This window comes from Nansenia antarctica (assembly GCF_963989245.1).
Source record: "Nansenia antarctica genome assembly, chromosome: 3".
NCBI lineage: Eukaryota > Metazoa > Chordata > Actinopteri > Argentiniformes > Microstomatidae > Nansenia > Nansenia antarctica.
In genome coordinates, this window is record NC_137688.1 from 7769217 (window position 1) to 7795225 (window position 26009).

The 26009-nt window shown below is 45.0% G+C and overlaps 2 protein-coding genes across 2 annotated transcripts; one reads left to right on the forward strand and one right to left on the reverse strand.

Annotated features, from left to right (window-relative positions):
- LOC308153250 (DNA damage-inducible transcript 4-like protein) lies at positions 1–1336 on the forward strand (the record flags this gene model as incomplete). Its single annotated transcript, XM_080526333.1, has 2 exons — positions 1–178; positions 882–1336. 2 exons carry the CDS (start codon positions 1–3, stop codon positions 1334–1336), a joined length of 633 nt encoding a protein of 210 aa, XP_080382459.1.
- An 844-nt stretch (positions 1337–2180) lies between these two features.
- Positions 2181–16753, reverse strand: brd8b (bromodomain containing 8b). The gene is made up of 19 exons (XM_080526334.1): positions 16695–16753; positions 13198–13294; positions 12845–12914; positions 12448–12497; positions 12179–12301; positions 11903–11983; positions 11660–11724; positions 9333–9496; positions 8781–8969; positions 8138–8219; positions 7884–7976; positions 7439–7602; positions 6815–7301; positions 6617–6654; positions 6264–6466; positions 5276–5368; positions 5113–5181; positions 4537–4819; positions 2181–2827 (listed from the first exon to the last, which is right to left on the reverse strand). The coding sequence occupies exons 1-19, from the start codon at positions 16711–16713 to the stop codon at positions 2768–2770; spliced, it is 2430 nt and encodes an 809-aa protein (XP_080382460.1). The 5' UTR covers positions 16714–16753; the 3' UTR covers positions 2181–2767.
- Positions 16754–26009: the final 9256 nt, after the last annotated feature.

Genomic DNA, 26009 nt, shown 5'->3' on the forward strand with positions numbered 1-26009 from the left:
ATGGTGTGTACCCCGGCTCTAGTCTTCGGACACCTAATCCCAGAGGAAGGTAGTAATACTACTAATATCGTGGAGATGATGAGGAGGTTTCTGTACCAGATCACCTCCAGAGACAAACACGCTCGTCGGGGCAGCGTCGAAAGTTGCGACGAATTCATCAAGGAGGAGAACACATCAAGTAAGTTCTCGAATGTGGATATTTTAAAAAGTGGTATTTAAAAAACAAAGTATTTTAAATGATAAAAAGTGGTATTTAAAAAAAATGTATTTTAAATGATAAGACACATTTTCTAGAGTTTTCTATTTTTTTAATGATAAGACAAATGTTCTAGTTTACAATGAAACTATTATTAGGTAGCCTACTTGCTTACTTTGATCTGACAAAAAAGACAATTGTATGTTATCCAGCGATAGTCTCTCTGTCTGGCTAATACGTACGACTCAGCTGAGAGGTGAACTTTAGACCACTGTTTCTCTCTCAGTGAAGTTGCTCATACATTGGTTTATTCTGAAGAGTATTCAGAAACAAAGTGTCACAGAATAGATGGTTGGGAAAAGATCATCCTGTATTGTGAAATAATGGGCTTGTGTAGCCTAAAATAATAATAGTAATAATAATAATAGTAATAATAATAATATGCATTATTATTGTTAATTATTATTTATTATAATATATATATATATATTTAATAAATATATTTATTGTTAATTATTATTAATCATTATTTACAAAATTAATTATTAATATTATTTTAGGCATTATTATTATTTACATTATCAATGGTAAAATATTAGATATAGAATATACCTATATAGGCCTATCAGATGTCCATTGATTATAGCCTATTTCTAATATCAGTATCCTCTTTTTTCTTCTTCAGGTCTTTGCACTGAAACAAGTATGGATAGTGAAGAGGAAGAGGGAATGCTTCAGCAGGATCACATGACCAGGCAGATAGAGCGGTGTCTCTCTGACGCCAAAGGGTCCAGTCTCCTCTGCCAGGTGCTGCTCCTGCCCCGCCAGATGACCTCCAGAGTGGCCCGGGACGTGCTGCGCTCCTCGGAGGACGAGCCGTGCGGGCTGCGGGGGGCCTCCATCAGGGTCTGTCTGGAGACCAAAGAGGCCCTCCTCCACACACTAGGCACCATCACACCCGACCCAAACCTGACACCGACCTTCGAGCTGACCGTCGTGTTCAAGCTGGACGCCGGCGGCTGGCCACCTCTTAAGCACATATTCGTCACCGACAAAGTGTTGAGATTACGACCCGAGTATCGCCTGGTGAAGAAGAAACTCTACTCCTCCGCAAGCCCTGTTATACACGAGTTTTACTGACAAATAGAGGCGCTTTAGATCAGGGATCAAGATCAGGCCTAAGACTTTGTACATGTACATTGCATTTGAGAAGGGGAAATGTTTTTGTTGATTTCAAACATATTTTTTTAAGTTGTCTATTTGAATGTAGGCAGAACATTTATTGAAAGTTGAGGACAGGTAAACGCACTGACAGTAACACTGGATGCCAATTCAATAGCTAGAGGGAAATAGTCCTCCTCCTTTTTGTACTATTACAGGAGGGAAATGGTTGGTTACAATAAGCACATGATGCCATTTTCTGTTACCTTGCTGGCTTTACTTCAGGTGGTTCAAGTTGTCACCCTGCCAGTTCATTATACTGGAACTCAGGGTAGCCATAGTTTTTTGCACCAAAAGGATTAGCTTGTGTTATGGAGATGTATTGTGTGTGTGTGTGTGTGTGTGTGTGTGTGTGTGTGTGTGTGTAGAAGATGTATGCTTGTGGAAAACAATGGAAACCTCACTTCAGATGTAGCAAGCTGGCCTTGCCTTTGGTACTGTTTGTCACTTTGTCTGATGTGCTGCTGCAGTATTGCTAAACTGAAACATGTGAAATAAAAGTTTTTTTGCACAGTATTCTTTTCAGTGTCATGGTACTGCTTCAATATTAACAACAATCTGAATTGTTACCAGTACAAAATATCATACTCAAGAGTGTTCTCAATGCAATATAATCAAGTTTTGAGAGGCAGGGTTGGTTAAAAAAAAATAACATGGGAAGGAAATTATGTAATTATTTTAATTCTCTTAACGTTTTAATAAACAATTTAACAACATAAACACTGAAATGAAAAAAAAAAACGACTGTACACAAAGTCCGACACTCAGTACAAACTGTTTCGTAGTCTCACTAACATATAGACACGTCGATTCCTTGCAGCATATTTTGCAGTTGGCTACATCCTAAAGAACAGAACCAGGCCCTCAGTAAGTCTGTTGGTTCAGTCCAGCTGGTTCTGTCTGCTGGTTCTGTTACAGTCCAGGACAGCAGTGTCTGCTGGTTCGTGCTAACTGTCAATCTGGGACTCCAATTACATCCCCCCCCGCCCCAACATTTCTAGTGTACAGGCTTAAAATGCAATCAGTGACTTCAATGAATTAACATTAGCTAATTATACTATATACACTGACAAAGGGGGGGGACTGCAGCTATTTTTGCTCTCTCTCAAGCACGCACGCACGCACGCACGCACGCACGCACGCACGCACACACAGAGAGAGAGTGAACAGACTCTTCGAGAAAAAATAAATCAAACCATCAATTTCACCGAACAGTAACAAATCCACCAAACATTTCTCTGGTTAAAATCGTCCCAATTCCCGAACGGTATTATTTATCTTATTGAGCCTCCTGTCTTTTATAACGTGTCCTCTTTGATTCTCTCTCTCTCTCTCTCTCTCTCTCTCAGCTTATTTCTTCATTTTGAGGTCTGCTTCGATGGCACATCGGCGCCCTCTGGTGCCCCCGTCCTGTAAGTGAGAGAGGTGTGGGGATGAGAGGTCAGTCGTTACTATGACAACATGCTGGAAACCCAATGATGGTTCGCAGTTGGCCCGCGTAAAAACATATGGCGATCTCTGCTGCCCGTCAGCGGAAATGAAGAAAGGAAAATGTAAATGATTAAAGGACAAAAAGGAAAAGGAAAAAAATAAAGTTTGACACCAGACATGCAAAGAAAGAAGTTGAGTACAACCACTGGATACAGAAAAAGGGCAAATGGAGAAAGCACGGAGACACACACACACACACACACACACACACACACACACACACACACTCAATCTCACACACACACTCACACTCTCAATCTCTCTCACAAACACACACACACTCTCAATCTCTCACACACACACACACACACACAGTATGGGGTCCACTTAAGAATGAAATACTGTGGGAAAACCGTGAAGAGCAATTCACTATGAACTGGAGTAAATGGACCGAATGAATGAGTAGGAAGAACCCCCCCCTCACCGATCCCACCCCTCCCACCCCCCTCCTTTTATCTCTTACTTTTCTATCTCTATCCCTATAATTTCTCTCTTCTTTTTCTGTATTTTCTCTCTATTCTTTATTCTTTATCTTTTTATTTTGTGTTCTCTTTAAAAAAAGAAAAGAAAAAGATGCAGGATGAACTTAGACAAGCGAAGAAAACTTGTAAAGTGTATGAAATGAACTTGAAATGTAATGTACAACCCTGCAATAAAGTATAAAAAAAAAAAAGAATGAAATACTGAAGGCCAAGGTCTTTGGGTGATGATGGGTGTGTTTCTGAGTGGTGAGTGTGTGTGTGTGTGTGTGTGTGTGTGTGTGTGTGTGTGTGTGTGTGTGTGCACTAGTGTCTATTTCAGACGACAGTTTTGTGAGTAGCATATCGGTGATATGCTTCTTTTGTTTCTGGGGGGATGGTGAGGTGAGGGCTGTGCGAGTGTGTTTTCGGTGCGTGTAGCGGACGTCGAAACAGCGTGTGCTTGACCTGGTGAACTCTGACCTTGAACCTGAATACTTACAAAGAGAGAGAGAAGGAAAGCGGGAGAGGCCATTGGGACACTGTCCTGTAGGAGGACAAACAGTACAGTGAGAAAAGAGAGAAGCACACACACACACGCGCACACTCGCGCACACTCGCGCACACTCACGCACACTCACGCACACTCACGCACACTCTTCCAAACAGTCAAGTGTGAGACACCCAGGCACTGCAGACAGACATTAGTAGTGGAAAGGGGAGACAGACAGAGGCAGAATGCACCTATAGAGGAAATGAAATGTCTGGGAGGTTAGAAGAGAGGCGTTTAGTTCAGAGACTTATTAACAACAGTACAGGGGCATGAGAGGGGACACGGCAGCGTGGACACCCAGGTGGAGCATATCCGGCATCAGATTCACATGTCTTGTGTGGAGAGGTTTGTCTGCTTGTGTGTGAATGTGTGTGTGTGTGTGTGTGGGTGTGCTCTCTGTGTTCATCCAAACGATTCTTATTTGCCGCCCCCCTCAGGCTCTCGGTGCCCCTGCTTGACTCATAGGTATGTGTGTGTGTGTGTGTGTGTGTGTGTGTGTATGTGTATGGATGGATGTATGCGTACGTGTGTGTATGTGAGTGTGTGGCGTTCCTACACGCTAGTGTGAAAGTGTGTGTGTGTGTGTGTCACTCCCCTTCCCCCCCCCCCTCCCTCACCTTCTCGCCGGGCTCCAGCTTGCGGCCCCCCTCGCGACCCCGCAGGCTCTTGGTGCTGATGGACGACTCGGAGGTCTGCATGATGAGCTGCGTGGCCAGGAACTGCTGCACGTGCTCCAGGACGTCCCGCTGCATCTCCAGGGCCATGTGGAACACGTCGTGGTCCGAGCTGTTGTACATGACGGCGTTCTGGAACATCAGCATGATGTCCCGCTGGAACTCGGCCGTGGTACGGATCTGGCCCGCCTCGATGCTCTTCTTGATGGCCGACAGGTCCATGGGCCTGGAGGGGGACGGGGAGATGACGGTGTGTGGGTGGGAGTGGGGGGTGGATGCATGTGTGAGGGAAGGTGTGTATTGAACGGCGTGTGTTTTTTGTGCGGGTGAGAGAAAGTGTATATTGAATGTGTGTGTGTGTGTGTGTGTGTGTGTGTGTGTGTGTTGCATAGTTTAAATAAGAAATACCTTCACAGAGCTGTCATCTTTAATGAGCTTTTTAACCATTCTTTTTATTCTTTATTTATTTTTATTTTTAACAGTCTTTTTTTAACTGTTCATTCACAATGACAGTCTCACCTGTGTACGATGCTGTGGTAACCGGGGGCGATGTCATCAGACACAGGCTGGAGAAACACACTGGCATACCTGAGACAGGTGACAATGACTCAGTCAAAATCCATTGTGCCAGAGACGAGTTGCATGATTGGCTTCTACAGAGGGCACATGCTTAGAAGCTGACCTGTGATTGGCTGCTGCTCTCCAGACCAGCATGATGGCTTTCTTCCAGATCTTCTGAGCCTGCACTGCCTCCTGGTCCTCCCCACATATGGAGCTGAGAGAGAGGGAGAAATAGAGTGTGTGTGTGTGTGTGGGGGGGGGGGGGTGAGAGAGCAAGCGAGGGAGAGAGGTTTTGATGAGTGCAAAAAAGCAGACAACTTAAATTTAAAAATTTTAAATTTTGCCATTTAGCAGACGCTTTTAATCCAAAGCGACTTACAATTACGAATTACAGGGACACATTCCCCCTGGAGTAACTGAGGGCTAAGTGCCTTACTCAAGGGCACACTAGTAGTGGTGTGGTTTCAGGCGGGATTTGAACTCACAACCTTCCGATCACAAGTCCAACTCACTATCCACTAGACCACCACTACCCCTACTTCAACTTTCTTACTAGAGAGAAAGTTGATCTAATCAGAAAGAGGTCAGAAAGCCTTCTTTAGGGTACTGACTTGGCTTTATTTAGGCTTATGGCAGCAAGCTCAGGTCAGGGGTTACCATGGTGCGCAAATATGATCACATCACCCCCATCCTCAAATCACTTCACTGGCTCCCCGTCTCCCTCAGAATTGAATTCAAGGACTCCCTCCTCAACCCACCAGCGCATCCATGGAACTGCCCCCCCCTACCTCAAGGAACTCCTCCATACCCCTCAGTACTACTGCCACCAACCTCCTCAAGGCCCCCAGGACCAAGCTCCGCCCCATGGGAGATCGGGCCTTCTGCTCGGCTGCTCCCAGGCTGTGGAATGCGCTCCCTGACCACCTAAGGGCACCACAGTCTGTGGATGCTTTTAAACAAGGCCTTAAAAGGCCTGTTTTTTGCTTTATCTTACTGTGTTGTAGCACTCTGAGATTTTACATGTAAAGTGCTTTTATAAATAAAATGTATTATTATTATTATTATTATTATTATTAAAGCAACATGAACCTGCGTGGACGGACACTCACAACTGGGAGGAGGCGGGGCTACTGGCCAGCGAATCGGCTGTGGTGTAGCGCTGGGAGGAGGGGCCGTAGCCGTCCTCACTCTCGCTGGCTGCCGGCTCCGCCTCCGACAGGTAGGAGCTGGCCTCCCCCTCGCCGCACTCCTCCTTCAGCTCCATCCCATCGTCAGGGTCCCCGTCGCTCCCTACCTCCTCATCCTTCACTTCCTATACACAGAAACAATACGGGTCTGCGTTCGTTTGAACTGGTATGAGAGAGGAGTCTGTCTGTGAGGGAAAGAGTATGGGTGGGTGGGTGGGTTGTGTGTGTGTGTGTGTCTGTCTGTGTGTGTGTGATGCAGCAGGGAGGAAAATTACCTTGGACTCTTTCCCTGATCCAGAGCTGTCTTCTGAGTCTACGATAGAGAGGGAAAAGGAGAGAGTGAGTGGGAAAGGGCTTTGTGTAGTGTACAGGTAAATGTGGTTATATCTGCTATATCTGTTATCTCTATTATCTGTCTGTGTATGTGTGTGTGTGTGTGTGTGTGTGTGTGTGTGTGTGTGTGTGTGACCCACCTAGACAGGATATGTCAGGGTCTGGCTGCGTCCACTCCTCGCTCTCACTCTTCACAACTGCACTCAGAGATCCCTCCTCTCCGAGGACTCCCTCCTCTCCGAGGACTCCCTCCTCTCCGAGGACTCCCTCCTCCGTGACCTCATTTCCTGCTGCGCCGTCGTCAGGGCCAACAGAGGGGGTGACGTCAGCCCCCCCTGCTTCTGGCCCCTCACAGTCCCCCGCCTCCTTCTCCTCCTCTGGTACCTCCCTTGCACACTCTGTCTCTGTCTGGAGCTCCAGGCCCCCGGGGTTAGCTGCCGTCGGCATAGCCCCACCTGGAGACCCCTGTGTGGGGTCTGACTGAACTGTGGGTCCAGGCTCTGAGGCCTTTAAGTCCTGGGAGTCCCAGGGGCCTGAGAGAGAGTGTCCCCCAGAAACAGCCTCCTCGCAGAGGGAAAGAGCAGCCTCCACCGCCGCAGCGTCTAAAGCCTCCACAGAGTCATCCACCTGAGAGAGAGAGAGGGAGAGAGAGAAAGATGTGAGATGTATGCACTCAGCACAGCACCTTTTCCTGTGGGTTAGTTATTAGTTCTGTTTCCAAATTGTAAAACACACACACACACACACACACACACACACAGTACCTTCTCCTCTATGATGGCGATGATATCTCCTACAGTCTCCAGGTCCAGCTCATCTCCCATGTATGGCACAGCCACCAGATCCTCCTCCACTAGTCCCACCTCCTTTGCTAACTCCACCTCCTCACCCAGCTCTGGACTAGCTTTCACCATCTCTGATCCCAGGTCTGTTCATGAACATGAACGAACACACACACACACACACACACACACACACACACACAGACACAGACACACACACACACACACACACACACACACACACACACAAATTGCACATTGTTTTTACTTAAGCAAACACACACACACACACACACACACACATTGCACATTGTTTTTACTTAAGCAAACATTTGAATTAATCTTGACTTTCCTTTTCAAGAGATGAATATATGTAGTCTGAGAGAGACATGAACAGAGGGACAGAGGGAAGGGACAGCGTAGTAACCTGTGTTGGGTGGGGCGGGGCTGGCCATGGCAGGGGGAGGAGCGACAGAGGTGGGAGGCACTGTTTCCATTGGACGAGACAAGGAAGTAGCTTCTAACAAAGGGGAGCACACACACACACACTTCCTGGTACATACAAAATGCTATGCATACATAACATATAGATAGTAATGAAAAACATGGACCTGAAATACAAAGCAAGCTTAACAGGCATCCGGGTACCCGAGTGTGTGATTACGCGGTTGCCATAGTTACCTGCGGCGACCTCAAGGCCTGCTGCGACAATGGTGGCGGCAACTCCGTTCGCCAGTCCTGCAGCAACATCCCCCTCGACCACCTGAGAGGATATGACATCATCGTCATGACATCATCAACACTCTGCTTAACTGTTCTGTACAAACCACTGAATCAGGGTGACAGTTGAGGAAATGGACTAGTCTCCAGGCACATGCACACTACAATTACCACATCCACTTGTATCACTGCAATGACTGCATTGTACACACTGTAGCTCTTTATACAAACCATACGTCATCGCATTGGATGTTGGACTTATGTACTTTCCTTCCTCGTTAGGTTGTAATGTCCTAACATGAGCGGTTTTAATTACCTAAAGCAAATTGCATCTGTGTAAACAGACAAGAATGTATCTCATCTTACAACAGAGGCTTTGTGGGTTGTCTATCATATTGGTGGCAAATCTACCCTGCCTTCTTCGACCATTGGTTATGAAGGGGAGGAGATAGATAAAGAGGACAGCTTTCAGTGTCGAGCTTTGAATACAATGAATCATTCATTACTGTACTTCTATCAACCCAATTGATCCTATCAATTATTATTATTATTATTATTTCTTTTTTAATTCAACCCACTCATCCTCCTCTTGTGTTTCTCTCACCAGTCTGGGGCTGGCAGCTATCAGGCTGCCTTTTTTCAGCAGCTCCGAGAGGAGAGGGGAGGGCGGCGGTGTGGACTTCTGACTGAGTAGCCTCTTCTGTGGGGAGTCTTCTACCAGAGCCCCCAGGCTTCCTCCCTCTTTAGGCCCCGGCGCCTCCGTTGAAGGCAGAAACACGGCTACCCCCTGGGCCTACCATAGGCCAGGCACCACCAGAGATGAGAGAGACAGAAAAAACATGTCTTGGTGTGTGTGCTCCCATCTAACTGTCCACAGAAGTTCTATTGCATTCCAAATGTGACTTTCATGCACCTAGGTAGAGGCAGTGTCAGAACGCGACACACAAGTGACATTTTTTGCAAGCAACAACAACACCGACCAGCAAAAACAGAACAGTGAAATCACCAGCAATTCGTACAGTTACTATAGCGGAATAAAACCAAGTGTCCCTGTGGCGTGTTTGCCTATCAGGCGAAATATAAAGCTGCTGGTGTAATACACCGAATGTTGTACTTATTCTAACACAAGATGACCAGGACTGGGGGTTGTTCTTACCACAGGATTGGCCGGGGCCTCCTCTGCCTGGGGCATGGCCGTGCCTGTTGGCGGTGCAGGGGTGTCTGTCTGTGGCCCCTCTGTGCTGGTGGGGCTGGCGCCCAGGGGCGAGCGCACCGTCACACTGGGCACACGCTTGGGGGTGTTCTTCACCGTCTGGCGAGCTGAGGCCAGAGGAGGAAGAAGAATGGTTGGACTTGGTCTTAGGTGGGCACGTCTCAAACCTCTTCACTGGTTAGACTGAACACTATGGAGGTCCAGGTGCAGAGTGACCAACCGAACAGAGATGCTACATCAGACACGCAAAGTTTGTGTGTCAGTGTTTTTTTTTTTTTTTTTTTACACCGCTACCCTTAAAGCATAGAATTACAGAGGACTGCCACTGCCACTTTCTCTGTCTGTTTACTATTAGTTCAACTTTATGCACGACGTGGATATGTTGAAATAGACTTCCCACTCTTTTCAATAATCTTTTTTCCAGGGAAAAAAATTTCGGATTACATTTTACAATAAATAATAAGGAGACATTACTTGAGTACTGAGTGAGTGGCAAAATGAGCCATTACTATCAATGACTGGCTGCCACACCGCCTCAGTAGGTACCTCATGTGTCGAATAGGGGTGTAAATCACCAGCTTCATCACGATACGATATTATATCGATTTGTTTGTATGACGATACAATGTTTGACGATATCACAATGTCAGTCACGATACGATTTCGATTCGATTCGATTCAAGATCGATATGACGATATGATCGATATGACGCGATATCATATGCCAATCTAACACAATTATCAACTCACAAAAACAACTAGAATATTATTTGACCATTTTATTTGTGAGCTCTTCCAGGTATCCAGCATTTAAATCATATTGTATTATACAGTATTCTTCTGTTACAAAAAGAAAAATAGACCCGTTCACTAGTCTCACAAACAAGAGATATTCAGCTTTAAAACATTAATGTCCTATGAAACAAAACGGGAAGAACTTGTCCCCCCTTTTTTAAGGCAGGATTTTTGTAAACGTTCACTTTTTTACTGTCTCAAAAACACAGTATTTTTAACAGTTAGAACTGAACCAAGGTCACCATAAGTATATCCTCCAGTGTTCTTCTTTGGGAGGTTTTTCTTCAAAAAAACTAACTGATCAACATGTTCAGGAGACAAAACACTACGCTCTGAACGCAGGTCAGGATAATTTTTAATATAGGGCCATCCATCACACTTCCTCTAGGAAGCACTGATCTGATATGATGTGTTGATTGGTGAAAGGTAAGGCTATGCTTGGACAGTCATGTTAGATCACTGATTACGGGAGTAATGATTTACCTGTAGATTTTATCAATAGGAATTTTGTTCAGGTTTATCCAATGAAATTGGACAAGCAAACCGGAGTAAAGTAAGTAAGGTCCAACCTGCAGCCTTTGCCCATTCATAAGACAGATGCTTTGTTACAGACCAGAGCATTGACCAATCACAGTCGGCTAGACTAGAGCATTGACCAATCACAGTCGGCCGTGGGCGGGCTTGGCAGTCGCAGCTAAAACCGCTTCGCTGTTCTCCGCCGCAGTCACAAAATGCCGAACACACAGTGTGCAGCGCTCTTTGACTTTGTAATTTGCCGCTGCTAGTCGCGCGCTGCACGGAAATGGTGACAGGCACGCAGAATGTGCCATTTCAAAATAAAGGTGTATCTTTAAGATGACGATATAGATCGATATTTTTACATTGCATCGATGTAATCAGATCGTTAGTCAATGAATCGATGCATCGATGTGAATCGATGTATCGTTACACCCCTAGTGTCGAACGTGTCAGGTCACACCTCTACTGGGTACTCTCCACTGGCCTTCAATAGCCTCACTGTAGGGTCACTATAGGGTCACTGTAGGGTCACTGTAGGGTCACCGTAGGGTCACACCTCTACTTGGTACTCTCCCCTGGCCTTCAATAGCCGGGTCACTGCGCATCATATTCAAGACTCTGGTGCTTGCCTACAGGGCCTTATTGATATGATTTGTTTTTTAAAAGTTATTATGGCAGCACAGACTATTTATAATGTTATGTGATTTTTTCCATGACCCTTCAACGTGTTCCAGGACTTTTTGTGCTAATTTTCCATGTGTTTTCCAGGCAAGGAAGGCTAGTCTTTTCATTTTCAAAGTTTTAGCTGCAGAGACTGCAGAGACTTAGTCGACGTGGCATGTAATGTTGACTACAGTGGTAAGAGCATATGGACTTTACGGTCGTCAATTTCAAGTGCCTGAATATAGCAGCCCCGTACAAGGAAAACAAACTAACAGAAAACAAGCAAACCACACCCTGAAAGGCTGCCTCTGTGGCCTTCTTCTTAAGCTCCGCCTCCTCCTCCTCCTGCTTCTTCTTTCTGTATAAACACAGACAGGCTGTTAGTACACACCCAAAGGAATAGATGACACAGAAGATACACTAGTATTACAAACTTACAGCATACCACAGACAAACAGAAAACAAATTGGCATTGACACCTAGACAGTCAGTCAGTCGGTCAGTCAGTCAGTCAGTCAGACAAACTGGTCTCTTACTGTGAGATATCTGCCCACAGCTCCTCTAGCCTGGAGTCGAGGTGGCCTGTCTGGATAAAATCCACCTCCTTCTTCAGCTTCCTGTCAGAGAAAGTCAACGGTTGAATGTTGTGAGTTCAAATACAAACTGAAATATTGTTACGGATAAATCCAGCGTGTTTCTGTCCTCAACAATAAGTTTGAGCTCAAAAACACAGAAAATATGTTGAGAGGTGTGCAATGTGTGTCAGAGAGGAGTGTGTGTGTGTGTGTCAGAGAGACTGTGTGTGTGTCTACCTGTATTTCTCCTGTGTATCTCTCAGTAGTTTCTTCAGTTCTTCTATCCTCTCCGCGGTGAGTCTCCGTACTATCACGTCCTCAATGGTCTCCACCACCTCTCCCTTCTCCCCACGCTTACGCCTGACACAGTGCAGACAACACACACTTTAGCAAACAGCTACATGTAGCTACAGCATTTCTATCATCTAACATAGAGGCATACAGTGTAAAACAAAAGGAGATCCTTTTCAGATTAGAATGTGTGTGCATGTGTGGAGGGTACTTACTTTGGGGCCTCTGTGGTTTCCAGAAGCTCAGAGTACTGGGAAGCGCAGTGCTGATGAGGAAGAGAGAGAGAGAGAGAGAGAGAGAGAGAGAGAGAGAGAGAGAGACAGAGACAGACAGAGAGAGAGAGAGACAGAGACAGAGACAGAGACAGAGAGAGAGACAGAGACAGAGACAGAGACAGAGACAGAGACAGAGACAGAGACAGGGACAGAGACAGAGAGAGAGAGAGAGAGAGAGAGAGACAGAGAGAGAGACAGAGAGAGAGAAAGAGAGAGAGAGAGAGATTAGACAAACAGTGACTTAACTTTGACATCACAAGTGTTTTGGCCAAGAGTCAAGGTGAACCCCAGTGTAAAATACGGGGGTGACATTAATTTGTTGTATGTATGTCGTTACCTTTTGAGAAAACCAGTCAGGAGGGCGACCTGACTCGGAAAAAGGCTTGATGGCTCTACTGACTGAAACCCTGAAAAGAAAGACACAGATTATATATTCTGATATGAATTCATGTCTAAACTCATTTAGCAGTGCAGTACCATCTGCCAACAGGACAGAGAGGGTCTGTGGAAGGGAAGGGGGGCAGGGCAATGGAATGTCAACGAAGGAAAAATCACAAATGATCCAAGTCGCACAGCTTCCGCAATAATAAAACACTAGATCAATTAGTAGTCGATGACAATACGTATATGCATTGAGTGTTAACTGAAAGACAGAGAAAGGGACGTTGTTAACTGTCATTGTGCATTTACCAGTTTTGATCCCCACTTCTCATGACCGAGGAGGCCAGGCAGAGTTTCTCTCTCAGTGACCACGGCTCAGTCGGGCCGACCGACAGCATCTTGTGTTCTACAACAGAGACAAAAATGATTATGGTCGTGATGCGAGCTGGCAGGGATGAGGAGCAAGTTCAGCCACAGATTTGTTCTCCCCCGTCAAAGTACAAAAAGATTTGGACAGTCCTTTATTCCAGCTGCACTCCGACTCTACAACCAGGCCCTGCAGGGTGGGGGAGACCTGGAGATGGAACTTTTGGAACTTTTTACTTATTGAGCCTGCACTGTTTTATGTTTTTTATTGAATGTTTTTCTGTTTTCTGTACTGAATGTTTTCTGCCCTAACTGAGCTGTTTGACAACAAAATTTCCCCATTGGGGACAATAAAGGTTTTCAATCAATCAATGAAGAAGCTATAGGAGTTCTGTATATACATGTGTTTGTTGATGGGGGGGGGGGGGGGGGGGGGGGGAGAAGGATTTGGCAGGTGGGGGCTCAGAGGGAACCAAGATGAGGTCAGAGAGAGTCAGTGCGGATAGCGGCTAACCCAGCTGGCTGATCTAGGCTATTATACAGAAGAAAATAAACATGACATTACGTGAGTTTAGAATGATAAGGTTCTATCTCCGTTTAGGGCAGTTCAGAGATATTGAGCGTCAACGTTTTTTACATTCCATTATGTTTTGTGAGATGGAACCTTTTGTATTTGATTAATCACTAACTCAAAAATGTTTAAAAACATTTAAAAAATAACACCACACAGCAGTGTTTCCTCTACATGCATTTCATCGTGGCGGTCCGCCACGATGGAATTTCCTCCGCCACCATGCAGATTTCTCAACCCAAAAAAAAAAAAAAAGATTTAGGCCGCTTTTCAGACCTTCACAGCGCTAGACACACCCACAAGCGCGAAGCGACGCGCTTGCAAAACTGTTTTGTGATTCCTCATTTAAATTACGTTGTACCTGTTACAATGACAATAAAGATCATTCATCTTCATCAAGATGAGAGATGGAGCGATCCGCTCACACAGCTGTCCCGCATCCGCTAATCAGCGCAGCACCGAACCGCCGGGCTCGTTGAGCGGATGCGAGGCAGCTGTGCCCGGGACCGGCCACTTCACATAAAGGAAGGAAGGAAGGAAGGAAAGAAAGAAAGCCGTGCACAAACGAGAGCTAAGTCAGACCGGGACGCTGCCAGTATGTGTGAGAGCCGGACTGCCGGCGTGAACATTTGAACCGTGTCATTTTATTTAATGGACCATTTCGTTGTCTGGTACCCAGGCACGCGGGAAGGTATTTTGACTGGGGGTGCTGAGGTGCTGTCTATATACGCTACAGGGAAAAAAATTGCCAGGGAAAAAATTATAACGATTTCTCTCCCTCCCTCCCTCCCTCCCTCCCTACCTCTCGCTGATTGCTCGTTCGCTCACACGCACACAGTGGCATAACGACGGGCCCCAATGCACGGGCAATAATAGTTAAGCACGCACGCACCTACACACTACAAAGACGTAACGTTCAATATTTTACCAACAATGTGTTGGAATTTACAGTAATTTCCACTCAGCTCACAGTGTCCCACAATGTCCACAAACATGATGTTGACCATTATTACAGACAGCACTCCATGTCGATTGTTATTGCCTCTTAACGGAAGCCCTTCGCTGCCGAAGAATCGGATGGATCTGAATATCAGTTCTAATACGTTTCTGGCCGTCTGTTGCTCTTTCTCAACAACGTCCGACAGTAGAGCATTAATGGGAGTGTTGTTAAGCTCAGCATCTTCTTCCAACTCCACTTCAATTGTTCTGGCTGATTTAGCATTTTTGCTAAAGAACACAGAGATTCCCTAGCAAGATATGACCATGTGATCACTAACATTAAAACTAACAAACACATTTTTACATTTATTACAAAAAACACATTTATTTGTATTCCCAAAAGCAACAATAGTTATTATATTGTTTTAAATTATTGTTTGAATAATATTTTTATTTTTTAAATTCAGGCAGGAGGAGCTCCTTCTGCCTGCCGCTAGGGGGTGCTGCAGCACCCTCAGCACCCCCCTTCCCGCGTCCCTGCTGGTACCTGTACTGTAGCAATGACAAATAAAGTCCATTCCATTCCATTCCAGAGAGGGACGGACGGACGGACTACCCTTGTTTTTAATTTACAGGAAAACATTTTATTTTCGAGTTTTGGCTGAAATGACGTCGTTGTTTTGAGCGCGCGTGCGCGTTTCATGCGCGTGCACGCGAAAAAATCGCGCGCGCGCGCGGTCAGCACTACCCGCCACCATGGTAAAAATTCCTGGAGGAAACACTGCACAGGCATTAATAAACACCTAATGGATCAGATTATGTTAAAAAAAAAAAGCTCAAATTTGACAAAAATGGAGATAGAACATGCCTGCCTGCCTCCCTCCCTGCCTGCCTCCCTCTCTGCCTGCCTCCCTGCCTGCCTCTTTGCCTGCCTGCCTCCATGCCTCCCTCCCTGCCTCCCTCTCTGCCTGCCTGCCTCCCTCCCTGCCTCCATCCCTGCCTCCCTCCATGCCTCCCTGCCTGCCTGCCTCCATCCCTGCCTCCCTGCCTGCCTCCCTCTCTGCCTCCCTCCCTGCCTGCCTCCCTCCCTGCCTGCCTCCATGCCTCCCTCCCTGCCTCCCTCCCTGCCTGCCTGCCTCCCTCCCTGCCTGCCTGCCTCTCTGCCTGCCTGCCTCCATGCCTCCCTCCCTGCCTCCCTCTCTGCCTGCCTCCCTCTCTGCCTCCCTCCCTGCCTGCCTGCCTCCCTCCCTGCCTCCCTGCCTGCCTCCCTCCCTCCCTGCCTGCCTCCCTCCATGCCTCCCTGCCTCCATCCCTGCCTGTCTCCCTCTCTGCCTGCCTCCCTCCAAGCCTCCCTCCCTGCCTGCCTGCCTCCCTCCATGCCTCCCTGCCTCCATGCCTGGATAAGGTTCTATCTCCGTTTAGGGGCAGTTCAGAGATATTGAGCGTCAACGTTTTTATTTTCATAATTCCATTATGTTTTGTGAGATGGAACCTTTGTATTTTATTAATTACTAACTCAAAAATGTCAACATTTAAAAAAAACAACACCACACAGAAATTAATAAACACCTAATGGATCAGATGATGTAAAAAGCTCAATTTTGGACAAAAATTGAGATCATAGAACCTTATAATTCTAACGTCACGATTAGTTAAGCTACTGTTAACTGCTAACGTGGCACGAGAACAATTCATAGTTATGGAGCTAAATGGGGTTTTGACAACAATACGACCACAATATCTATCAATATCTAGCTCTATTGTTAGCATAATAGTAGTAGCATGCTTAAACCCTCACAGCAAGAAGCGATCGTCCCAGAACGAAGCCTAGGTGGTTGAAAATGTCGTCATATTACTTGCAATTGATGTATATTGTGTAGCTGTAAGTTTGGTCTTATATAGTATTCAATAACATAATAATAATACTCACTCCCGACTCCACTCGACATTTTTTTTGTGGACAGGCCTCCGCGCTAAACTTCCGCCGGCATGATTTCAATGTAACACAAACACGGGATCATTTCGATGTAACACAAACACCAACGCCAATGACATCACCAAGGAATACCCCCCCATACATTTGACCTTTTCTTGACCTTTTTCTTGCTGTTGTTTTCAGCGTGGGTTCGAATCCACCTGAGGACACTACTGTAAAAAAAAAAAATCTTTCTTAATCAACTAAATTAACTTTGGAACTTTGGAACTTGGAACTTTTTACTTATTGAGCCTGCACTGTTTTATGTATTTTATTGAATGTTTTCTGTCTGCCCTAAGCTGAGCTGTTTGACAACAAAATTTCCCCATTGGGGACAATAAAGGTTTTCAATCAATCAATCAATCAATGTGTCATGAAACACACCATGTTTTGATGATGCATAATTCATTGCGTTAAAGAAAAGATGACATTATATATCACCATTGGTTTTACATGTACTCTGCATCTTTACAGTGTCTGTTTCACCATGGGATTTTACCCTGAGAAGACTGCAGTGGATTTTTAATCACACACAATCTTATCAGACTGCAGCCCCCTGGTAACACACAGCAAGCAGTCTTCCTGAAGAGGCCCTGGCTGATATCAGAGCCAGATTTACTAACATACCAGCTCCTCACATGGAGCAGGAACAGAGCCCATTCTAGTCTATGTGTGTTGCCAATAAAATATCGTCTAGTCACTGGCTGTGGCTGAAACGTAGGGACCCAACATGGGCTCCCAAATGACCACATGGTGCCACCGTGCGACACACACCCAGGCCTGATCAGCCTGTGGTGGGCCAACCTCGGCAGAGGGTGTCTTGTGATAAATGGCCGGAACACCCAATGAGGTCAGGGACCACAACTGAAGATGTGTCGTACTGGTGGCACCACGTGATCATTGCCAAATTCCACTCCACCCAAGAGGACATCTCCAACTCCACTCATTCAATTGTTGTGCTGAATATTTAGGGATTTTAACAACTAGTCCTATTAAGAATCCATATACATGATTACCAGCCAAAACACTGGCACTGGATATCAGCCAGATTTACACGCATATGAACCCGATAGAGGTAGCTTAAATTCACCATTCAATTGGCAGGTTGCACAATACTATTGGCGACCGTATGTTTAATATTTCATATCAGCAAACAGGTTACACACACATAGCCCATAGGTAACACACATACAGGTAACCTACGTATTCGATTCAAGTTTTATAGGCAAATGCAATTCCACTATTCATACTCATTCAACACAAATGGATGTACATATTGCATGGTCTCACCTTTACTTGTAAATATCCTAAAGTCCCCCTCCTTTTGAAACAAGTGTGATTTTCTGTCCATTTGTTTGAAGTAGGTCCTTTAATAGGTTGGAAATCACTGATTTAGGCAACATGGACAAATACAAAAACATTCCTCAGTGTGTGCATGTTCCCTACAATTGAAATTGGGAAAATGTGTGGACCTCACCTATCTGATATTTGACAATAGATTGTTCCTTGGCTCTGAGCACCTGTTCAACCAGAGAATAAAACGGAGCACGTTCAGAGTAAAGACAACTCACTGTACATGTTTATTTACACATATCTTTTGTACATCCATGTTCATAGGAGCACGGCAGGCTTTTAATCAAAGCATTCAGTCACATTGGAACATCCAACACATTGGAACAATAGGCCACCAGTGAATAAAAGTACAGCTGACACTTTATCAAATCACCTCAAATGTAAGCAGGAAAGACCCAAACAAGAAAACAAATAAAAACACACAGGTAACATAAGAAATATGGTATACTGACAGAAGTAAATGGAGAAAAGTACCTAGACTTGTTAAAACGAAATAAATGTGATAGATAGCTAAGCCTCTAACCCTGCCTGCTGTTGAACATAAAACAACACATCGGAATAGCATCTTAACATCCTCCAAAGAAACAATGACATACAAATAATGTCGTCATAAAACTAATCCCAATCCCACTATGGTGTTGAGGGCATACAGTCATGTGGAAAAGATAGGACACCCCATGAAAACCTGTCTTTTTCAACATATTTCAACATAATTATGGACATTTGATCTTCATTTTAACAATATTGAGAGATTAAAATAATATACCGTAACTAAACCCAAAAAATATTTGTAAGATATAATTAATAGAAATAAAATGTTATTGTGAGGAAAAAGAGACCCTGCATTTATTACTACTTAAAATGCCTAAAATTAGAATCAAGTGCACCACATCAGGCCATCCTAGCAAGTTCAACCCAAGAGCAGACCGCAAGATGCTTAAAGAAGTCTCCAACAATCCTAAAATGTCAACATGGGACCTACAGGTAGCTCTTGTCACAGTTGATGTCAAAGTACATATACCTACCATCAGAAAGAGACTGGACAAGTTAGATTTTCTTGGGAGGTGTGCAAGGAAGAAACCCTTGCTGTCAAAAGAAATCCATCAGGGCAAGACTAAAGTTTGCCAGAGAAGACTTAGACACCAGGAATGTGCTTTGGACAGATTAATCCAAAATTGAATTATTTGGGCATAGTAACAGAAGGCATGTTTGGCGTTGGCGCAAACCAAAGACAGCATTTGAGCACGAGTACCTCATACCAATGGTGAAGCATGGGGGTGGAAATGTCACGGTTTGGGGCTACTTCGCTACAGCAGGACCTGGCTAGCTCACCATCATAGAATACACTACGAATTATTTATCAGAGGGGGCTTGAAGAAAATGTGAGACCATCTGACCAACACGTAAAGTTGAACCATGCAACATGACAATGACCCAAAACATTCCAGTAAATCCACTAAGGAATGGCTCAAAAGAAAGAAATGGAGAGTTCTGGAATGGCCAAGTCAATCAGATCTTAATCTTAATGAGATACTGTGGGGTGATTTGAAACAGAATGTGTATGGAAGACATCCCTCAAACATCACACAGCTGGAATGAATACTGCACGGAGTGGGAAAAACGTTCTCCCAGTCGATGTCAGGGACTGGTCGACAGTTATCGTAAATGTCTAATTGAGGTTATTTCATCCAAAGGGAGGAAATACTAGCTATTAGGTCCTAACTTTTTCCTCAGTAGAAATTGACATCTTTGTTATTATTTTCATTGTTTTTGGTTCAGTTACATCACCTTGATCTATAGATATTGTTTGAAAGAAGATTAAATATTGATATGTCCATATCTCTTAAAAAAACAAGTAAATATTTCATGGGGTGTCCTAATATTTTCACACGACTGTATTTACTGCATTTCAATACTTGGTAGTTTCTCTGTCCTTCATCCAAGACACGGTAAAGGGGAATTTGCTATAGAGCTAAAGATATGAATGAGCCTTGGTATTCTAATGCAGTTGAACCGAGTTGAGGCAGTCCAAACCTCCTTGTCAAAGCTTTGGTTTCAATATAGTAACAGATCAATGTAGTAACAGATCAATATAGTAACAGATCAATGTAGTAACACAGACCTGGGCATTGTACGGCCCGCGGGCCAAATACGTCCCGACGGATGATTCTGACCGCCCGCGAAAGATTACATGATAATTAGACAAATACATTTTATTTTTTATTTTTTTTATTTTTTAGATATTATATTGTCTAATTATCTTATGGGTGGACTAAAACCGCATTGCTTTTATTTTGAAGCCCATTTATTCTCACAGTGCACGCAATCGTGCACGTGATTGACAACCTGTCTTCCTTCCGTGTCACCCCTGAACTGTCTACCTTACTTGTCACCCCTGAAAAAAGAGCCAAAAAGAGGAAAGTGGATGCCGAACGCAGAACTTTCTAACAAATATGGACTACTAATTTTTTCTTTACTGAAGTCAAGGGTAAACCTGTGTGTTTGGTTTGTGGGGAGCATGTCGCCGTGTTTAAAGAGTACAATTTGAAACGGCATTATGAGACGAAACATGCCGAGAAATACAAAAACTTGACTGATGCCGAACGAGCGCGGACATCAACAGATTTACTAGCCAAGCTAGAAAAACGACAAGGCTGTTTTACAAAGCTGCATGCAGCCAGAGATGCAGCGACCAGAACCAGCTTTGTGATAGCCCACAAAATCACCCAGAACATTAACACAGCCCAGCTGCTCATATTCCTCCGGGGGATAACGCGCGACTTCAAGCTTACGGAGGAGCTGGCAGCAATCCGGCCAATGAAAGGAACCACAACGGGGAGTGATCTGTTCACCGAGGTAAACGCATGCATGGACAAACTGGGACTCGAATGGGACAGACTGGCAGGTGTCACCAGGGCTGGACTGGCCATCTGGCATACCGGGCATTTGCCCGGTGGGCCGCGGTAGTTTTGGGCCGAGCCGGCTGGCAAAAAAAAAAAAAAAAAAACGGCCCGGCCGAAAGCTACCATAAATGAAAGGCCCATAAATCTGGGACAGCGGCCCATTGGTCAATGTTCTATACAGACACTGGGAGAGAGGGGGGGGGGGTCAGGGGTCACGCACGCAGCACCAGACCTCCGTCTCAGTTTCGCGGTAGTTTTGGGCCGAGCCGGCGGCAAAATACATTTAGTTAGCCTGGATAGTGGATACTGAGAGAGATGGAGCGCAAAAGCACACAAAAACGGAAGGGAGGCTGGGAAAAACTTAGGGAGAAAAACAAAAAGAAACTCGAGGCAGATGCTGCCAAATGTGTAAACATTAGGGACATGTTTGCTGCAGCGGCTGCTGCACCCTCAAGTTTATCACAGCAGCAACAGCAACAGGTTGAAGAGGAGGCTAGCAGGAAGGAGCGGGAGCAGGGTACAGATACAGAGGATAGAGAGGATACAGAAGAAGCGGGGCCGAGTCAGCCTGTAACCGTTGACCCGGTAAGGAAAATGCCCTCTAAGCACAATTTGAATACAATTTGCTCAAATTAAATTGTCACGTATTCTGATTCCTTCTATATTAAAAAAGACATGTAGGCTATATATTTTATTAATATGTAGGCTAGCGCTAGCCTATGCGATGAAGAAACAGCGGTAATAGCCTGCCTAGCGGCAGGGTTGCCAGATGGGATTGACAATTTACAGCCTAACCAGTCTATAACCGCTAATCAATCATAATCTGTTGTCGCTTATTACTGTTAACTAATAAATGGCGCTGTAGAACTGTTGTATAATAGCATGTGAGATTTAAGCAATATCACACGAGAGGGAGTGCTGGGGGAGTGCTAGAATGAATCACAGCCGTGCTGATATTCAGCATAACAGCACTCCCTCTTGTGTGATATTGCTTAATTTAACTAACTGTTGGACTTGGAGGCATTATAGCATTATCTCTCCTTGACTCCGTATGTCCAGGCAAGTCAAGCTGCAGTTGGAGTGGAGGCTAGAGGCAGAGCAGTGGAGGATAGAAACAACGAGGAGGAACAGGGTGTAGATTACTTTGCCCATCCTGACCCTTCATTGATGCAGGCTTTTTTAAACTACCATCCCAAACAAGAGGCTAAAAACCCTGTGGTGAGGAAGGTGTTCACCAGAGATGGAAGATGCAGGAAGTGGCTGACGTACAGTGAGGGAGGTCACAGTTTGTTTTGTTTTGTATGCCTGGCCTTCAGCAAGCCAACTGACCATAGCATTTTTACAAGTGGAATGTCCGACTGGCGCCATGTCCACCAGAGAATTGAAGAGCACGAAAAAAGCTCTGCACACAGAAATTGTGCATAAGCTGATTTTTTAAATTGCTCAAAAGCTGACATTGAGCAACTGTTAGGGGGCCAACAGATGACAGTACACAGGGATCAAGTCAAGAAAAGGCGTCAGGTTTTGGAACGGGTAGTTGAAGTTCTCAAAGTTATAGGAAAGAGAGGCCTAAGCTACAGGCAGGTGGATAATGAGGCTGCATATACCCTGTGTGATGAGAGCATTGATCATGGCAATTTTTTAGAAATGATCATTTTACTGGGGAAATATGATGTGTGCTTGAAAGAGCATCTCAGCAATGTGGTAGAGAAGAGCAAAAAATTGCACACATCAACAGGAGGATCAAGAGGCAGAGGTTCCCTCATCACTCGGCTATCTAAAACTACCATCAACTCAGCGATTGATGCAATCCGGAACCTGATCCAACAAAACATCTCCGCTGACATCCAGAAAGCTGGAATGTTTTCCGTCCAGCTGGATACAACGCAGGACATATCCACGCAAGACCAGTGCTCAGTGGTTTTACGGTATGTGACTGATGTAGTCCACGAGAGGCTCGTTGCTGTGGTCCAGTGCAGCGCATCCACTGGACAGGCCTTTGTCCAGCTACTAACAGAGGTCTTTCAGCACTTAAAAATTGATGGAAGCATGTGCATCGGAAATGCCACAGATGGAGCATCCAACATGCAGGGGCAGTACAAGGGCTTCTCTGCACTGTTGGCAACACAGTCCCCCACACATGTCCATGTATGGTGCTATGCACACGTCCTGAATCTGGTGCTGGCAGACACTACTCAAATCGTCATTGAGAGTGGATCACTCTTTGGTCTCCTCAATGACACAGCAGTGTTCATAAGGGAGTCGTACCAGAGAATGAACCTGTGGGAGAAGGAGAGCCAGGACAAGAGGCACAGGCGCATTGCTCCAATAGGAGCGACACGCTGGTGGGCCAAGCACGATGCCCTCAAGAAAGTGTATGGGTCATTTGGAAAGCCTCAAGACAGTCTGTATGTTGATGTTCTGTTCACCCTCACGTCCATACAGGAGCAGAAGACTGCGAAAAGCAACATACGCACCAAAGCCAGAGGGTACAAGGAGGGCCTACTCAGGTATGAGACCATCCTGACGGCTCAAATATTCCTGAGGATATTTGAGCAGACATCTCCCCTGTCAAAGTACCTGCAGACGGAAGGGATGGACATCCTCTCTGCCCACAGAATGGTCATGTCCACACAAGAGGCCCTCAAAAAGATAGCGAGGGATTTCCACGCTGTAAAGGATGCTGCTGACAGCTTTGTGAAGTGGGCCACTGAAAAAAATCGAGGAGCACGATGAGGAGACAGACCTGGAAGTGGAGGCTGCACTGCCACAGAAAAGAATCAGGAAAAAAAAAGCCATGCCAGGAGAAATGGCTCAGGATGAACCAAGGGAGGATGCTGACGGAGTCTACGAGGTCACCGTCCACAATCAGATTGTTGATACAGCTATTGAGGCCATCTACAGAAGATTCCTGACCCATGGCAATCTTTATTCAGACTTGTCCTGTCTGGATCCCAAAAACTTTAATCTGATCCGAACTAGCCCTCTCCCTGAATCTGCTCTTGAAGACCTCAGCAAATGCCTGGTTAAATTTGAGAGCATGGCAACGGTGGACAACCTGCAGTCGGAGCTGAAAAGCTTAGCAAGCCAGTGGGACAAGCTGAAAACATCACCACTAGAAGAATATGTGACCAGGACAGTGGAAGAGGGACCCTATGGAGGAAAGGAAGAGGACATGGAGATCATCACCAAAAGTTGTGCCTTCTGCAAAGAGTGCCCGCTGTGCTGCTACCAAATTCTGCAGAGATTCAACATGCTCACAGATGCATACCCCCTGCTTGGACTTGCATACAAGTTCTTGCTGACATTGTCAATAACCCAGGTGGCCTGCGAGCGATCATTCTCAACACTGAAGTACATAAAAAGCAGACTGAGGAGCAGCCTGTCTTCCAGCAAACTGGAAGCCTTCATGTTGATGGCCACTGAGAAAGATGTCCTTGTGGCTTTGGACACAGACACTGTCATTGACAAAGTGGCAGAGAAGAGTGAGCTCATGAGGAAACTGCTGTTGTACTAAGGTTAGAGAATATTCAAATAGAATTATTCTAATAATTTAGCAGCTTTTTAGACTGAAGATAATTTGATCATGTGACTCACTCATAGCTATCCCCAGTTCCCCACCTCTCTCTAAGGATGCCCTGTATGGTTCATTGTCCATTGTTGATGAGACTAGTATCCAGAGGGCCATGCAGCCTTTTCCACTAAGTGAGTATACAGTACAGTATTTTTTTTTCCATTTTCTGGAAGATGCTCTGATCATCTGAATCTGTCACATGATAATGTAATTATAAATGTACAATTTACAATTTTGAATTAATTATCTGTCTCTCTCCATCAGGAGATGGCATTATTGTTATAGTTTGTTGAAGTGGCTGTTTTCCAGATATGCTGTTATCTCTACATTGTTCTACAGTAAGTAAAGGGGTACTAATAATGATGCAATTATTACTACTACTACTAAATGATCATGTCTTAGTCTCACCCTTGTCTCTGTTTCTCTCTCTCTCTCTCAAAGGTTGCCGTTGCCACTGGACTTCACAGTCTTTCTTTTTTATTTAGCACTATTACTAGTACTTACATATTTGAATCTATTATATATTATTTAATATAATAAAACATTTGAAATTATTCTTTGACTTCTGGTGCTTTTTCTTTGATAACATTTTACTTCTACTGTAGTTGAGTCAAGTATGGAGATTGTGTATCCCATGGGCACCACCGCCAGTCAAGAGTGAGTGAGTACACTGGTCTACTTACACTGGTACCATTGCTTACTGCATGTAGTCGTCTTTGTAGTGGTTTGGGGGAATACTAGTTTGTCATATGACTGTACAGCACAGTGTATAAGACGAGTATATAAGGCAAGTCTTTTGTGCTGGTGGGTGTGGTCCGACCGATTGGGGTGGGCCTGTCTGGGCCAAAAATGCCAGGGCCTAATTTTTGTCCCAGTCCAGCCCTGGGTGTCACTACGGATGGATGTCCGAATTTGACAGGGAAAAATGTTGGGCTTTTGAAAAGAATGCAAGATAAAGTGTGTGAACTCAACGCAGAGCAGAAATTGGTGTTTATACATTGTATTATTCATCAGCAAGCGTTGTGCAAGTCAGTGCTAAAACGTAGTCATGTGGTTGATGTTGTTACTACAACAGTTAATTTCATCAGAGCGCAAGCATTAAATCACAGGCAGTTTGTTTCACTATTGGAGGAGCAAGAGAGCGAATATGGTGATGTCAGGTACCACACAGCTGTCAGATGGCTCAGACTGGGCAAAGTGCTAAAAAGGTTTTGGGTTCTGAAATCAGAGATAAAGGAGTTTTGTGAGATGAAAGGCAAAACCATCCCAGCTGTCTGATGAGGACTGGATGGCAGATTTATCATTTGCTGTTGATGTGACTGCAATGATGAATGAACTGAACACACAACTGCAGGGCAAGGGCCTTTTTGTTCATGAAATGCATAGCCATGTGAAAGCCTTCATGACAAAGTTGCAATTCATTTCAAGGCAACTAGGCAG

Coding starts and splice junctions, on each gene's coding strand:
- brd8b (XM_080526334.1), bottom strand. Junction 11,984..12,178: donor GATACACAGGAGAAATACAG/GTAGACACACAC, acceptor TTTCTCTGACAG/GAAGCTGAAGAAGGAGGTGG. Junction 7,302..7,438: donor TCGCCATCATAGAGGAGAAG/GTACTGTGTGTG, acceptor TCTCTCTCTCAG/GTGGATGACTCTGTGGAGGC.